General features: G+C 47.7%; 1 protein-coding gene across 1 annotated transcript; it reads right to left on the reverse strand.

Annotated features, from left to right (window-relative positions):
* Positions 1–7,032: 7,032 nt before the first annotated feature.
* Positions 7,033–17,068, reverse strand: MRPS21 (mitochondrial ribosomal protein S21). The gene is made up of 3 exons (XM_032154801.2): positions 16,913–17,068; positions 16,366–16,480; positions 7,033–7,337 (listed from the first exon to the last, which is right to left on the reverse strand). Exons 2-3 carry the CDS (start codon positions 16,446–16,448, stop codon positions 7,157–7,159), a joined length of 264 nt encoding a protein of 87 aa, XP_032010692.1. The 5' UTR covers positions 16,449–16,480; positions 16,913–17,068; the 3' UTR covers positions 7,033–7,156.
* Positions 17,069–17,318: the final 250 nt, after the last annotated feature.

The raw sequence follows: 17,318 nt of genomic DNA on the forward strand, positions 1-17,318 counted from the left end.
CCAATTTTTAGAATTGGATACATTTAAACTGTAGCCTTCCAGTTACTAGCTGTGTTTCCTTCAGGTAATTTTTTCTGAGATTGTTTCCTCAATTATAGAATAAGAATCTCTATTTCAAAAAGGTATCATGAAGATTAAATGTAATGTGTAAGACACAGTTAGTGTCGTACTGGCATAAGAACAGGCAGGTAAACCAACAAAAGAGAATAGAGGGTTGGGCGCAGTGGCTCATGCCTGTAATCCCAGCACTTTGGGAGGCCGAGGCAGGCGGATCACGAGGCCAAGAGATCGAGACCATGCTAGCCAACATGGTGAAACCCCGTCTCTAATAAAAATACAAAAATTAGCCGGGCGTGGTGGCACACGCCTGTAGTCCCAGCTACTCGGGAGGCTGAGGCAGGAGAATCACTTGAACCCACGAGGTGGAGGTTGCAGCCAGCCGAGATTGCACCACTGTGTTCCAGCATGGCGACAGAGTGAGACGCCGTCTCAAAAAAAAAAGGAGAATAGAAAGCCCAGAATAAACACTCACATATATGGTCAGCTGTTTTTTTTTTTTCTTTTTTCTTTTTTTGAGATGGAGTTTCGCTCTTATTGGCCAGGCTGGAGTACAATGGCGCGATCTCGACTCACCACAACCTCCGCCTCCCAGGTTCAAGCAATTCTCCTGCCTTGGCCTCTGGAGTAGCTGGGATTACAGGCAAGCGCCACCATGCTAGGCTAATTTTGTATTTTTTTTTTCTTTTTTTTTGAGACGAGTCTTGCTCTGTTGCCCAGGCTGGAGTGCAGTGGCACGATCTCAGCTCACTGCAACCTCCGCCTCCTGGGTTCAAGTGATTCTTCTGCCTCAGCCTCCCGAGTAGCTGGGACTACAGGTGCGTGCCACCACGCCCGTCTAATTTTTTGTGGTTTTAGTAGAGATGGGGTTTCACCGTGTTAGCCAGGATGGTCTCGATCTCCTGACCTCGTGATCCGCCCGCCTCGGCCTCCCAAAGCGCTGGGATTACAGGCGTGAGCCACTGCGCCCGGCCTCGTTTTGTATTTTTAGTAGAGATGGGGTATCTCCATGTTGGTCAGGCTGGTCTCTAACTCTCGACCTCAGGTGATCTGCCTGCCTCAGCATCCCAAAGTGCTGGGATTACAGGCATAAGCCACCATGCCCGGCCTTTTCTTTTTTTTAGATGGAGTCTCCCTCTGTTGCCCAGGCTGGAGTGCAGTGGCACGATCTTGGCTCACTGCAACCTCTGCCTCCTGGGTTCAACCAATTCTCCTGCCTCAGCCTCCCGAGTAGCTGGGGCTACAGGCACATGCCACCATGCCCAGCTAATGTTTTTTGTATTTTTATTAGAGGTTTCACCATATTGGCCAGGCTGGTCTCAAACTCTTGACCTCATGATCTGCCCACCTCAGCCTCCCAAAATGCTGGAATTATAGGCATGAGCCCCTGTGCCTGGCCATGGTCAGCTGATTTTTGACAAAGGTGCCAAGACTATTCAATGTGGAAAGGACAGTCTGTTTAACAAATGATGCTGGGGAAAGCAGATATCCACACACACTTTGGGAGGCTGAGGCAGGTGGATCACTTGAGGTCGGGAGTTTGAGACCAGCCTAACTAACATGGAGAAACTAGCCGGGTGCAGTGGCTCACACCTGTAATCCCAGCACTTTGGGAGGCCGAGACGGGCGGATCACGAGGTCAGGAGATCGAGACCATCCTGACTAACACGATGAAACCCCGTCTCTACTAAAAATACAAAAAAAATTAGCCAGGCATGGTTGCAGGCGCCTGTAGTCCCAGCTACTCAGGAGGCTGAGGCAGGAGAATGGCATGACCTGGGAGGCGGAGCTTGCAGTGAGCCAAGATCCTGCCACTGCACTCCAGCCTGGGCAACAGAGCAAGACTCCGTCTCAAAAAAAAAAAACAAAAAAACATGGAGAAACCCTGTTTCTACCAAAAATACAAAATTAGTTGGGCATGGTGGCGCATGCCTGTTAATCCCAGCTACTCGGGAGGCTTGAGGCAGGGGGCGGAGGTTGTGGTGAGCCTAGATCACACCATTGCACTCCAGCCTGAGCAACAAGAGCAGAACTCCATCTCAAAAATAAAAATAAAGGACGGGCACGGTGGCTCACGCTTGTAATCCCAGCACTTTGGGAGGCCGAGGCGGGCGGATCACGAGGTCAGGAGATCGAGACCACGGTGAAACCCCGTCTCTACTAAAAATACAAAAAAATTAGCCGGGCGTGGTGGCGGGCGCCTGTAGTCCCAGCTACTCGGAGAGGCTGAGGCAGGAGAATGGCGTGAACCCGGGAGGCGGAGCTTGCAGTGAGCCGAGATCGCGCCACTGCACTCCAGCCTGGGTGATAGAGCAAGACTCCGTCTCAAAAAAATAAATAAATAAATAAATAAAAATAAAAATAAAAATAAAACATAAAAGAAAAACTATAGATACCATTATCCTTATTATTATTATTTTTCAGACAGAATCTCACTCTGTCACCCAGGCTGGAGAGCAGTAGCACAATCTCGGCTCAATGTAATCTCCACCTCCCAGGTTCAAGCGATTCTCCTGTCTCAGCCTCCTCAGTAGCTGGGACTACAGGTGCGTGCCACCACGCCCGGCTAATTTTTTGTATTTTTAGTAGCGACGGGGTTTCATTGTGTTAGCCAGGATGGTCTCGATCTCCTGACCTTGTGATCTGCTTGCCTCGGCCTCCCAAAGTGCTGGGATTACAGGCATGAGCTACCACGCCCGGCCGCATTTTCCTTATTTTACAGGGGACACAAGGGTTTATGTTAAATAAGGTACCAAGATCATGATGGAATCCAGATTTTTTTGACTAAGTAAAAATTATATATGTAAGGTAGCTGACACGTAGTGGAAGTTCCAACATTTTCTTTTCCCTTCAATTACCTATGTAAACACTATTCCTTAACCTTGTTAGTATACAGTGAGTGATTATTCCTTAGCATTCTCACTTAACATACAAACTCTTATTTTGTACTTGGTGCACCTCTGAAAACTTGAAAGTGCAGTGTCAAAATTACTCAACAAAGCCGGACACGGTGGCTCACGCCTGTAATCCCAGCACCTTGGGAGGCCAAGGAGTGCGGATCACGAGGTCAGGAGATCGAGACCATCCTGGCTAACAGGGTGAAACCCCGTCTCTACTAAAAATACAAAATATTAGCCAGGCATGCTGGCAGACACCTGTAGTTCCAGCTACTAGGGAGGCTGAGGCAGGAGAATGGTGTGAACCCAGGAGGTGGAGCTTGCAGTGAGCGGAGATCGTGCCAGTGCACTCCAGCCTGGGGGACAGAGCGAGACTCCGTCTCAAAAAAAAAAAATTACTCAACAGAGTCCCAATTTTAAAGCGGTAGCTGATTCCAGAGCACTAGATTATGAGATCTTTAAATTATGATTGGAGCAGGCCTGTCAGAGGCACTTCACTAAACAGGTAAGAGATTTCATAGGTGCCCAAGTTTAGGGTAGGAGGTACTTACCTATCATCCTGTAACTGGGTAAACACCAAACCACCCCTCCTCTGAAACCAATGCAGGGATTAAAGGATTAGTGCAACCCCTACTCATTAAACTACCATGCAAATTATCTTCTAGCTTCCCAGAACAAGGAGTGAAAAGTTTTTCTCCCTATCATCACAGCATAAGCAGATTGGAACTTTATCCAGCCACCTATCGCATTTATGAGGCCTCTCAACTGGCTAGCTGCTAAAACCCATCATTGTTCACTGCTCTAGGGGAGCATGGGCAATAGGACTGAAGATTAAAACAAGCGGGGGATAATTTTTAGAGACAAAGAAAATTTCAAATCTCAGCCACCTCTTAGTATTTTGGAGGGAGCTCAGAAGCAACTTTAGCCCCAGGAGAATAATGCCAAGTAACAGGCCTGATTCTGTTATCACAAACATGCCTTACCACTGTGGTAGATGACACTATGTCATGGCTCAATATCATTAAAATGTACTAAAGACCAAATTCAGATTTATTTTAATTATTTATTTTTGAGACGGAGTCTCGCTCTGTCACCCAGGCTGGAGTGCAGTGGCGCCATCTCGGCTCACTGCAAGGTCTGCCTCCCGGGTTCACACCATTCTCCTGCCTTAGCCTCCCGGGCGCGGTGGCTCACGCCTGTAATTCCAGCACTTTGGGAGGCCGAGGCGGGTGGATCACGAGGTCAGGAGATCAAGACCATACTGGTTAACACGGTGAAACCCTGTCTCTACTAAAAATATAAAAAAAAAATTAGCCGGGCGCGGTGGCGGGCGCCTGTAGTCCCGGCTACTCGGGAGGTTGAGGCAGGAAAATGGCTTGAACCCAGAAGGCGGAGCTTGCAGTGAGCCGAGATCGCGCCGCTGCACTCCAGCCTGGGCAATAGAGCGAGACTCCGTCTCAAAACAAAAAAAGGAAGAGACAGGGTTTTACCGTGTTAGCCGGGATAGTCTCACACTCCTGACCTCGTGATCCGCCCGCCTTGGCCTCCCAAAGTGCTGGGACTACAGGAGTGAGCCACCGCACCCGGCCTCAAATTCAGATTTAAAGGTGACTCAGAAGTGTCATATCTTATTTGTTAAGACTAGGTTGTATAAAGGGAACAAAGTTGAAGACAGCCTGTATACATATTTTCTCCAAAATGAGGGCAAGGAGCAGATCTATTTCTTTTTCGTTTTTTTCTTTTTTTTTTTTTTTCCGAGATGCTCTGTTGCCCAGGCTGGAGTGCAGTGGCGCGATCTCGGCTCATTGCAAGCTCTGCCTCCCGGGTTCACGCTATTCTACTGCCTCAGACTCCCAAGTAGCTGGGACTACAGGCGCCCGCCACCATGCCCGGCTAACTTTTTTGTATTTTTAGTAGAGACAGGGTTTCACCATGTTAGCCAGGATGGTCTCGATCTCCTGACCTCGTGATCCGCCCGCCTCAGCCTCCCAAAGTGCTGGGATTACAGGCGTGAGCCACTGCGCCTGGCCAGCACCAACTTTTTTGAGACTGAGTCTTGCTCTGTCGCCCAGGCTGGAGTGCAGTGGCGCGATCTTGGCTCACTGCAACCTCCGCCTCCCGCGTTCAAGTGATTCTCCTGCCTCAGCCTCCCAGGTAGCTGGGATTACAGGCGCCTGCCACCACGCCCAGCTAATTTTTTTTTATTTTTAGTAGAGACAGGGTTTCACTATGTTGGCTAGGCTGGTCTCAAACTCTTGACCTCGTGATCCGCCCGCATCGGCCTCCCAAAGTGCTGGGATTACAGGCATGAGCCATGGCACCCGGCCTGGCACCAACTCTTAATAATAGCAACATGGCTGTCAGCCAACCAATGCTGGAGGAAACAGCAGGAGAAAAAGCAGAGCAGCTGGTCTTCCCACAAGTGGTCAGTTTCCCCAGCTGTCAAGAGTAAAATAATCAGGAGTGCCTGCTGGGTAGACGCAGTGATGGTGGGTACCTCCACATGAAGTCTTTTTGAGTACTGCAAAGGGCAGTGGTTCCAACTCTAGCAGGCATCAGAATCACCTGCAAGGCTTGTGAAACTAGGCTGCTGGGCTCCAACCTCAATTTCCAATAATGAAGATCTAAAGTAGGGTCCCATAATTTGCATTTCAAGCAATCCCTCTGGTGAAATTGATGCTGCTGATCTGACACTTTGAGAAGCACTGCTTGTTGGGTATTTCTGGCTCTGTGCCATTCTCTCTCTACACTCCATTCCCTCTTTCCTACTGAGTCCCACCCATCTATTGCTTTATTTCTTCTCCATCATCCCTCTGTTAGGAAAACTAAAAGACAGAAAACAGGAATGAACATTAGGGTAGATTTAAGAATTTCTTTGGGCAAGGATTCCAGCACTCTAGTCTGGTTGATAGGTGTTTTCAGAAGCAGAATTTATTCCAAATACATACATGCATCTTCTCCTACCTAAGACGGAACAGTTTAATAAAAAGTAATAGATGCTTTCTCAATAAGATTTTGCTTGGGGATTCAAAAAATTGGGTAGGAAATGGTAGACATACTTCACTACATTAAAAAAATTTTCCAGCCGGGCGCGGTGGCTCAAGCCTGTAATCCCAGCACTTTGGGAAAAAAAAGAAGAAAAATTGCGACCATTATGGCTTGCCGGTAATACAGACTAGAAGATGAGATAAAGAATCACCGGACTCAGTTCTGTATTCCAAGTGAAACCCCGTCTCTACTAAAAATACAGAAATTAGCTGGGCGTGGTGGCAGGTGCAGGTGCCTGTAGTCCCAGCTTCTGGGGAGGTTGAGGCAGGAGAATCACTTGAACCCGAGAGGCGGAGGTTGCAGTGAGCCGAGACTGTACCATTGCACTCCAGCCTGGGGGACAAGAGCGAGACTTCTTCTTGAAAAAAAGAAAAAAAAAATCCTTACTTCTCCTGGACTTTCAAAAAAGTTTTCATTGTAGTAAAACATAAAATTTACCATCTTAACCATTTAAGGGTATAGTTCAGTGGCATTAAGTACATTCACCTTTTTGAGCAACCACCATCACCATTCATCATCCATCTTCTGTTTTTGTTTTGTTTTGTTTGAGATGGAATCTCACTCTGTCACCCAGGTTGGAGTGCAGTGGCATGATCTTGGCTCACTGCAACCTCTGCCTCCCCAGTTCAAGCAATTCTCCTGCCTCAGCCACCCAAGTATCTGGGACTACAGGCGTGCAACACCACGCCCGGCCAATTTTTTTTTGGATTTTTAGTAGAGACGGGGTTTCACCACATTGGCCAAGCTGGTCTCAAACTCCTGGCCTCAAGTGATCCGCCTGCCTCAGCCTCCCAAAGTGTTGGGATAATAGGCGTGAGCCACCATGCTGGGCCATCATCTCCTGAACTTTTTCATCTGCCCAAACTGAAACTCTGTACCCATTAAACAATAACTTCTCATTGCCCCCTCCTCCAGTCCCTGGCAAATACCATTCTACTCCTAGAGTACTTTCAGACTCAGTTTCTTCTTTCACTTAATAAAAGACAGGGTCCACTGCTGACTAATGGGATTGTTTCTATATTTGGAGGCCTTCTTGCAGACATGTGATTTGAGTTTATTGCAGAGAACGGTAATAGGAAACGGGATTGCACAAAGAAAAGAGATGGAGACAAAACTGGATGAGGGTTTCGCACTGGGTGTCCCATCCACAGGCCTCAGCAGCCCTGCCACGGATCTGCCCGATTCTTTCTCATCAAGAAGTTGATCTTGCGAGCCATTTCCATGTTGTAGATCCGCCGGCACCTTTCATAGCTTTCCCTCTGTCGCCGGCGGCATGGCTTCTCATAATACCGCCGACGCTTAATGTCCTCAATGAGCCCATCCATAGTGAGGATTCTGTATAAAGGCAAGCAATGAGGTTAGACATTTGGGATCATCATTATTTTTCTCCAGTTTCATAAATAGTCAAAAGTCGATTGGCGAAACAATTGGTATTTATAAAAATTACAGTGGGAAATGGTAGCAATAGAACATTAACTGTCTACTTACAGAGGCCTCAATAAGAATCTGTGGGCCGGGTGCAGTGGCTCATGCCTGTAATCCCACCACTTTGGGAGGCCAAGGTTAGCAGATTGAGCCCAGGAGTTTGAGACCAGCCTAGGCAACATGGCAAAACCCTGTTTCTACAAAAAATAAAAATAATTAGCCAGGCTCCGTGGCGTGTGTTTGTAGCGCTAGCGACTGACGAGGCTGAGGTGGGAGCATCACTTGAGCCCAGGGGAGACTGAGGCTGCAGTGTGCCGTGTTTGCACCAGTGTACTCCAGCCTGGGTGACAGAGTAAGACCTTGTCTCAAAAAAGAAAAAAAAATTGTTCAGCATGGGCAACATGGCAAAACCGCGTCTCTGCAAATAATACAAACATTAGCCAGGCATGGTGGGTACACGCCTGTAGTCCCCTCTACTCAAGAGGCTGAGGTGGGAGGATCAATCGAACCTGGGAGTTCGAGGCTGCAGTGAGCTGAGATCCTACCACTGCATTCCAGCCTGGACAACAGAGTGAGACCTTGACTCAAGAAAAAAAAAGAAAAAAAAAAAAAAAAAGGCTGGGCACAGTGACTCATGCCTGTAATCCTAGCACTTTGGGAGGCCGGCAGGTGGATCACCTGAGGTCAGGAGTTCGAGACCAGCCTGACCAATATGGTGAAACCCCGTCTCTACTAAAAATACAAAAATTAGCTGGGCATGATGGTGGGCGCCTATAGTCCCTCCCAGCTACTCAGGAGGCTGAGGCAGGAGAAGTGCTTGAACCCAGGAGGCGGAGGTTGCAGTGAGCTGAGATTGCACCACTGCACTCCAGCCTGGGCAACAGAGTGAGACTCTGTCTCAAAAAAAAAAAAAAAAAAAAAAATTGGGGAAATAAAAAAGCAATTAATTACATGGCCCTTGCACTTGGAGAGTTTATAGTCAAAGTTATGTTCTCAAACCTATTCTACCACAACACACCTGAGGGATATGATATAGTACCTTAAGAACGTGTCTCTCTACAGCAATGATTCTCAACTAATGGGGCATTTCAGAGACCTCAATTGGGGAGAGCCATTTTCAATAGGAACAGAATCACTAGGGGTGATTCTTAAGGTGATTCTCTTACTTAAAGTTCCATCCTGTCAGGCGCAGTGGCTCACACCTCTAATTCCAGCACTGTGGGAGGCCGAGGTGGGCAGATCACCTGAGGTCAAGAGTTTGAGACCAGCCTGACCAACATGGAGAAACCCCATCTCTACTAAAAATACAAAATTAGCCGGGCATGGTGGTGTATGCCTGTAATCCCAGCTACTCGGGAGGCTGAGGCAGGAGAATTGCTTGAACCCTGGGGGCGGAGGTTGCGGAGAGCCAAGGTCGTGCCACTGCACTCCAGCCTGGGCAACAAGAGCGAAACTCCATCTCAAAAAGATCACTTGAGGTCAGGAGTTCAAGACCAGCCTGGCCAACATGGTGAAATCCCGCCTCTACTAAAAATACAAAAATTAGCCAGGCGTAATGGTGGGCGCCTGTACTCAGTAGGCTGAGGCAGGAGAATCCCTTGAACTCGGGGTAGAGGCTGTAGTGAGCCGAGATGGTGCCACTGCACTCCAGCCTGGGCAACAGACTCTGTCTCAAGGAAAAACAAAACAAAAACAAACTCAGAGGAGGCATTAAACCTGAACGTGAGAACAAGAAAGTGGTTGTGAAGGGATCCTAAAGAACAACTCATCTGAAATGTGAATACGTAGGTTGCCCTATTTCCACTCTCTTTTCCTACACCAATTATTGTCCTAAAACATAAATCAGATCACGTCACTCTGGTGCTAAAAAATCTTTCCTAATGTACAGAATGGCCTAAGCCACTAAAGTTCCCAGAATCATCTGCACATCAGAACTGCCCAGGGATCTTTTAAACATTCCAAACCCTGGGCCACACCCCAGTCCATTTAAATCACAAAGGAGAGGGAAAGGGACATGAGCAGGTTTTTAAGTTTCCAAGATGATTCCAATGTACAGACAGATTTTGGAACTACTAGTCTAAGCTCAAAGCCCAAACTGCACCCTATATGTATATCTTTATCTTTAATAACCTGCCCTACTGATCACTTGAGGTCAGGAGTTTGAGACAAGCGTGGCTAACATGGTGAAACCCCATCTCTACTAAAAAAACAAAAATTAGCTGGGCATGGATGGTGGTGCCCACCTGTAATCCCAGCTACTCGGGAGGCAGAGGCAGGAGAACAGCTTGAACCTGGGAGGTGGAGGTTGCAGTGAGCCGAGATCAAGGCACTGCACTCCAGCTTGGCAAAAGATGGAGACTCCGTCTCAAAAAACAAAAACAAAACACCTGCCCTATAATGCCTATGCTCTAGTCACACTTAAGTATATGCAGTTCTCCAAGCATCCTACATACTTGTTTTTTCTTTGCTCATGATGTTCCCTTTACTTGGAATATCATTCTTTTCTTTTTCTTCCTGATGAAATCCTACTTGTTCCTCAAAGGCCCAAATCAATTGTTATCACATCTGTAAACTAGTTCAGGTGAAATCAAACTTTGGCATGCAGTAGTCATCTGGAAAGCTTGTTAAAACAGGGATTGCTGGCTGGCCATGGTGGCTCACACCTGTAATCCCAGGACTTTGGGAGGCCGAGCTGGGAGGATCGCTTGAGCCCAGGAGTTTGACACTAGCCTGAGCAACATAGTGAGACCCCCATCTCTACAAAAAATAAAAAATTAGCCAGACACGGTAGCACACACACCTGCACTCCCAGCTACTTGGGAGGCTGACGTGGGAGAATGGGAGAATTGCTTTATCCCGGGAGGTTGAGACTGCAGTGAGCCATGATTGTGGCACTGCACTCCAGCCTGGGCAAGCAAGACCCTATTTCTTTCGAGACGGAGTTTCGCACTTGTTGCCCAGGCTGGAGTGCAATGGCGCAATCTTGGCTCACTGCAACCTCTGCCTCCTGGGTTCAAGTGATTCTCCTGCCTCAGCTTCCCAAGTAGCCGGAATTACAAGCACCAGCTAATTTTTGTTATTTTTAGTAGACACGAGGTTTCACCATGTTGGCCAGGCTGGTCTCAAACTCCTGACCTCAGGTGATCCACCCGCCTTAGACTCCCAAAATGCTGGGATTACAGGTGTGAGCCACCGCAACCGGCCTTATTTTTATTTTTATTTTTTGAGACAGAGTCTCGCTCTGTTGCCCAGGCTGGAGTTGCACTGGCATGATCTTGGCTCACTGCAACCTCTGCCTCCCAGGTTCAAGCGATTCTCTTGCCTCAGGCTCCCGAGTAGCTGGGACTACAGACACGCACCACCACGTCCAGCTAATTTTTGTATTTTTAATAGAGACGGAGTTTCACCATATTGGTCAGGCTGGTCTTGAACTTCTGACCTCATGATCCGCCTGCCTCGGCCTCCCAAAGTGCTGGGATTACAGGCATGAGCCACTGTGTTCAGCTGTGAAACCCTATTTCAAAGAACACCAAGACTGCTGTGCCACAGTTTCTGATTCTGTAGGCCTAGAGTAGGGGCCAAGAATCTGCATTTCTAACAATTCCCAGCTGATATTGCTGCTGATGGTCCAGAGACAACCAACACCATGGCACACTTAGTGTCTCTCTCTTTTTTTTTTTTTTTTGAGGCAGGGCCTCACTCTGTTGCTCAGGCTGGAGTGTAGTGTCGCCATCTTGGCTCACTGCAGCCTCCACCTCTCAGGTTCAAGCAATTCTCCCGCCTCAGCCTCCTGCGTAGCTGGGATTACAGAGGCATACCAGCACACCCGGATAATTTTTGTATTTTTAGTAGAGACAAGGTTTCACCATGTTGGCCAGGCTGGTCTCAAACTCCTGACCTCAGGTGATCCACCCGCCTCGGCCTCCCAAAGTGCTGGGATTACAGGCGTGAGCCACCATGCCCGGCTGATGTCTCTTTTTTTTTTTTTTTTGAGACGCAGTCTTGCTCGGTCGCCCAGGCTGGAGTGCAGTGGCGCAATCTCGGCTCACTGCAAGCTCCGCCTCCCGGGTTCACGCCATTCTCCTGCCTCAGCCTCTCCGAGTAGCTGGGACTACAGGCGCCCACCACCACGCCCGGCTAATTTTTTGTATTTTTAGTAGAGACGGGGTTTCACCCTGGTCTCGATCTCCTGACCTCGTGATCCGCCCGCCTCGGCCTCCCAAAGTGCTGGGATTACAAGCGTGAGCCACCGCGCCCGGCCAACTGATGTCTCTTTTATAGCACTGATCAAACAGTATTACATTGAACCACTCATTGGGTTGTGTCTTTTCTAAGGTTAGAGATCAAATCTGTATTCACTTTTGCACCTAACAAAATACTTGGTGAAGAACAACTAGGAAATGTATGCCAAAAATGAGTCCTCTAGATGACTAATAAATGTCCATAGCACAAGGCATTAAGTGACCTTACAATATGTACAGTTATTGGGGATATTAGCTCAGAAAGCCTCAATAGTATGACCTTTACTACGATGGCATATTAGAGTTTAGATAGCATTTTTACATCCATCATCCTAACTACACTCCTATAAAATTTTTTAGGCAAATAATGTCCTCTTTTTATAGATTAGGAAACTGAAGTTCAGACAGGCTGACCCGCCCAAGATCACAAAATGGAACTATAAGCAGAATTCAGGTCTTTAGGCCGGGCGCGGTGGCTCACGCTTGTAATCCCAGCACTTTGGGAGGCCGAGGTGGGCGGATCACGAGGTCAGGAGATCGAGACCACGGTGAAACCCCGTCTCTACTAAAAAATACAAAAAATTAGCCGGGCGTGGTGGCGGGCGTCTGTAGTCCCAGCTACTCGGAGAGGCTGAGGCAGGAGAATGGCTTGAACCCGGGAGGCGGAGCTTGCAGTGAGCCGAGATTGCGTCACTGCACTCCAGCCTGGGCAACAGAGCGAGACTCCGTCTCAAAAAAAAAAAAAAAAAGAATTCAGGTCTTTAGTAAAGTGCTCTACAACAGTATTCTGCTTCTCAAACAAAAACCACCAATTTCAGAAGACAAACTGTTGCAGTATCCATGGGTAAAAGAGGGAGTGAAGAGCTGGGCTAGACTCTTCAATCAGAGTAAAGAGGAAATGGAAGCCGATACGGGACACTTGGAGAAAAGAATGATCTAAACATGTAAACATTATTTCTGCTGAGACTTGTGTTTAATACTGTTTAATGAAGGTTGCTTTTTGGACTAAAAAGTAATATATTGGAGAAAATATAGAAAAAAGCCCCTGAAAGAAAAAGATTGGATATATAACATAAAAAGTACAAGGAGACTGGATTTGAGAGAATATAAAAAGGACAGAGACCCTGAATAAATATGACCTAGGAAGAGGAACCTATTGGAATGACAAAGACAGTTTAAAAGTAGGATGAAACAACACTGCAAGAGGAGGAAGGGGTTGAGTATGACTCAAGGAACCCTACTGGAGTTCCAAAATGCTTCTAAAACCAAGGTGATCATCTTACCAAGAAAATGCCTGTACTGTCAGGCAAAAAAGCAAGACAAGGAAAAAGAACATAAGAATGGTGAAGGGAAAAGAAAGAATATAATGATGGGGGTTGGTAAATGGCATTCCCTGGATGTGCTACTTACTTCCAAAACACAGACCAAATAAATTCCAAGATGCCAGGTGAGGATTCCCTCCCTTACCCGGCACGTTCTAGTCATACTAAAAAAGGCACAGATTATCTTCAAATGCCCCAGAGTCCCTATAGTAGAGGTATCTACTCAACTTTACCTCTAACAGAAAAGGATGCAAGAAGAGCTTTGTAAAACACAAGAATAGAGGGGGTGTTACTAATGATGCTTCCTTCTGCTTCCAAAGTAGTTGAAAGGACTAGCACATCAAGAGCTTTAGAGTAAACAGATCAGCCTGGAGTTTGGATGCCTGGCAACCTAATACTGAAGGAGAAACCAGCTGCCAGTTTTAGTGAAATTCAAATGATTATGTAAAAGGAGCCAAGCTGCCTGGAGCGGGGGGAGTTGCGGGTGGCAGACTCACATGTCAGTGTAGCCAGTCTACGTCAGCACAGATGTGTACGCAGAAGGACTCAATGGACCCAGAAGGTAGCCCACTAGGAGTAAAAGAAGTCAACAGGGCATGCTTCCAGTGTACTTGCCTTTCTTTGCTTGGGGGCCAGCCAATCATGGAGGGCTTCCTAGCACCCCCCACTCTCCACCTCCTCATCCCCGGGCACCAATGAGGGCCCCTAGTTATACAACAGACATTTTGTGGTGGCCTCACTGGGCAGACACATAGGCTGTTTCCTTTGTAAGACTCTCTCTGTACTCCAAACATGGTAAAGCTTTAATCACCTCCCTCTAGACTCATTTGCTCTCCTACCTACTGTTGTAATTAGACCACAGAACAAGCAATTATTTTTAAACTACCAGCTATGAGAAAGCTGAAAGAGATCAGGAGAGGCCTGGAGTGTGAGAAAGATATACAGAAAAAGTGGCCAGAGAGACAACATTTGGGAAAAGCAGAGAAAAAGAAGAAACAGAAAAGTGCATCAGTCAGAAAATGTGTTTAACAAGCAGCAGGAAAACAGAAGATTGGATCACTCCAAAATCAGTCTGCTCACATATGCAAGCTTAAAAGTCCTTACCTAGAAAATTATTCTAAGAGGCCGGCCCGGTGGCTCATACCTGTAATCTCAGCACTTTGGGAGGCCGGGCGGGCCAATCACAAGGTCAGGAGTTTGAGACCAGCCTGGCCAACATGGTGAAACACCGTCTCTCTACTACAAAAAATTAGCCGGACGTGGTGGCAGGTGCCTGTAATCCCAGCTACTCGGGAGGCTGAGGCAGAAGAATCACTTGAACCAGGGACACAGGTTGCAGTGAGCCAAGACCACGCAGTCTGGGCAACAGAGTGAGACTCCGTCTCAAAAAAAAAAAAAAAAAAAAGAAGAAAATTATTCTAAGACTGAAATATTTGTTCATTCCCCCCCCCCACCCCCGAAGCTATAATACAATTTATGGGACTCTGGGTCTATGGGACTTGAATTTCTTTTTTTTTTTTTTGAGACGAAGTCTCGCTCTCGTCCCCCAGGCTGGAGTGCGATGGCGCGATCTTGGCTCACTGGAACCTCCGCCTCCTGGGTTCAAGTGATTCTCCTGCCTCAGCCTCCTGAGTAGCTGGGATTACAGGCACCTGCCACCATGCCCAGCTAATTTTTTTTCTTTTGAGACGGAGTCTCGCACTTTCGCCCAGGCCGGAGTGCAGTGGCGCTATCTCGGCTCACTGCAAGCTCCGCCTCCCGGGTTCACGTCATTCTCCTGCCTCAGCCTCCCGAGTAGCTGGGACTATAGGCGCCCTCCGCGGCACCTGGCTAATTTTTTGTATTTCTAGTAGAGATGGGGTTTCCCTGTGTTAGCCAGGATGGTCTCGATCTCCTGACGTAGTGATCCGCCTGCCTCAGCCTCCCGAAGTGCTGGGATTACAAACATGAGACATCGCGCCCGGCCAATTTTTGTATTTTTTTTTTAGTAGAGACGGGGTTTCATCATGTTGGCCAGGCTGGTCTTGAACTCCTGACCTCAGATGATCCACCAGCCTCGGCCTCCCAAAGTGCTGAGCTTACAGGGGTGAGCCACCGCGCCTGGCCGAATTTATTTTTCTAATCACTCCTCTTCTTTCTTAAAAAGAAAGAATATAATTCTTAAAAAGAATTGAATGTGGGTAGCAGAGGTTGCGGTGAGCTGAGATGGCACCATTGTACTCCAGCTTGGGCAGTAAGAGCGAAACTCTGTCTCAAAAAAAAAAAAAAAAGTTCATTTTGTACTTCCAAGATAGCAAAATAGGGCCAGAGAAAGGTCATTAGACATAATATTCTTCTCAGACATGCCACCAGAAGGTCTGAAATAGGAGAGTTGGAAATGAGGAGAAACAGAGAAAAATGAAACAGGATACCTTACAACCTAGTAGTTATCTTTACTCTCAGCATAGGTGACAATGTAGAGGGAATAGCTTCAGCCCAAGGATATAATTGTTACGCACATAGAATGAAGTGATGCAGCTGACCCCAGACCGGATTTTTTTTTTTTTTTTTTTTTTGAGTCTTACTCTGTGGCCCAGACTGGAATGCAATGGCATGATTCTGGCTCACTGTAGCCTCTGCTTCCCAGGTTCAAGTGATTCTCCTGCCTCAGTCTCCCAAGTAGCTGAGATCACAGGCTCCCGCCACCACATATGGCTAATTTTGTATTTTTAGTAGAGATGGGGTTTCGCTATGTTGGCCAGGCTGGTATTGAACTCCTGATCTCAGGTGATCCACCTGCCTCAGCCTCCCAAAGTGCTGGAATTACAGGCATGAGCCACCACACCTGACCCTAAGACCAGATCCTTTTAAAAGACATAGAAACCATTCTGAGCTTGCAACTGATTCTCATTTACACAGCTTCTGACAGCATTTTTTTTTTTTTTTTTTGAGACAGAGTCTCGCTGTGTTGCCCAGGCTGGAGTGTAGTGGCGCGATCTCCGCTCACTGCAACCTCTGCCTCCCGGGCTCACTCCATTCTCCTGCCTCAGCCTCCCGAGTAGCTGGGACTACAGGTGCCCGCCACCACCCCCAGCTAATTTTTTGTATTTTTAGTAGAGACGGGGTTTCACCGTGTTAGCCAGGATGGTCTGAAACTCCTGACCTCATGTGATCCACCCGCCTCGGCCTCCCAAAGTGCTGGGATTACAGGCGTGAGCCACCGCGCCCGGCCCAGAACTTCATTTTTAACATAATAAACTGAGGGGCTGAGACGTTTTAAGAGACTGTGCACCTGGGCTGGCACTATTTTGAGAACAATCAACGAAAGGGGAAGGAGAGAATAACCACCTCACTTCCCAGAGAGTCTAGGCATGATTCTGGTCCCTTAACAGGTACCTGTTTAGGGTCCTGTATGCGCTTTCCACGTTCCCTTCCTGTACCATCACAGTCCTGGCGATGAACTTCAGATGTTTTGCCATGACCTTGGATTTAAACCTTCACTCTGTAGAGCCTAAAGGATGATGGAGAAAGGGCGAGGAAAGCAGACAAAGAAACGCAACATAATACAAACTACACCGCGCGGCTTATTTCGGATTTGGAAATTCAACATGCTCAGGGACGCGTGAGATGGAGCACATGGAAGTCATCCTAGAAAGTAGACGCGAATCGTTATCTCTTATTCTCACTGCCAATCCAAATCCTCGCATAGAGAAGAAAAGAGATGGCAGCAGGGCGTTACCACAAAGACGCGTCGCCGGGCATGAGGACAGGAGCGACAAGGAAGCGCCACAGGGTCCCAACCACCGCACATAGTTCCGAAAGGGGTTGAGTTGGGAGTGGGGAAGGACTCTTTGTTGGTCTTTGGAAAAGGGGACGAAAGCCCGCAAACCTGCCCTCTCGCCAAGCCAGCCTTCCTTTCCCCAAACCCTGCACAACTCCTCACCTGGCGCGCTCAGTACCTAGCCGACCGGAAAGGTTCTCGCTACCGGAAGCGGAAACTACGGAATCGCCAGCGCCGCGCAAAGAAACAAGCTGAGGGAGACAACGTGCGTGGAAACCATAGCAACGTCCTTTCTGGCCTCTCCTGACTGCCTGTCTTCCCCGGGCCTGGACTCTACACCTGACAAAGCAAAATACTCATTGACTTAAATTCCCCCGAAACACGTTTCTCGCCCTCTCATGGAGTCGAAGTACTTCGGCCTCTGAGAAGGTCAGCCCAATTTCATATCCCTTAATCCTGTGAAATCCTTGATAAATATTTGAGCCATTTCTTTTTCTCGATGGAAAACAAGAGAAGCAGGCTTCCTGAGGATGCTTCCTGTTTTCTCTTCGGAAAGGACAGACTCTTT

Source organism: Hylobates moloch, unplaced genomic scaffold, assembly GCF_009828535.3.
Source record: "Hylobates moloch isolate HMO894 unplaced genomic scaffold, HMol_V3 SCAFFOLD_5, whole genome shotgun sequence".
NCBI lineage: Eukaryota > Metazoa > Chordata > Mammalia > Primates > Hylobatidae > Hylobates > Hylobates moloch.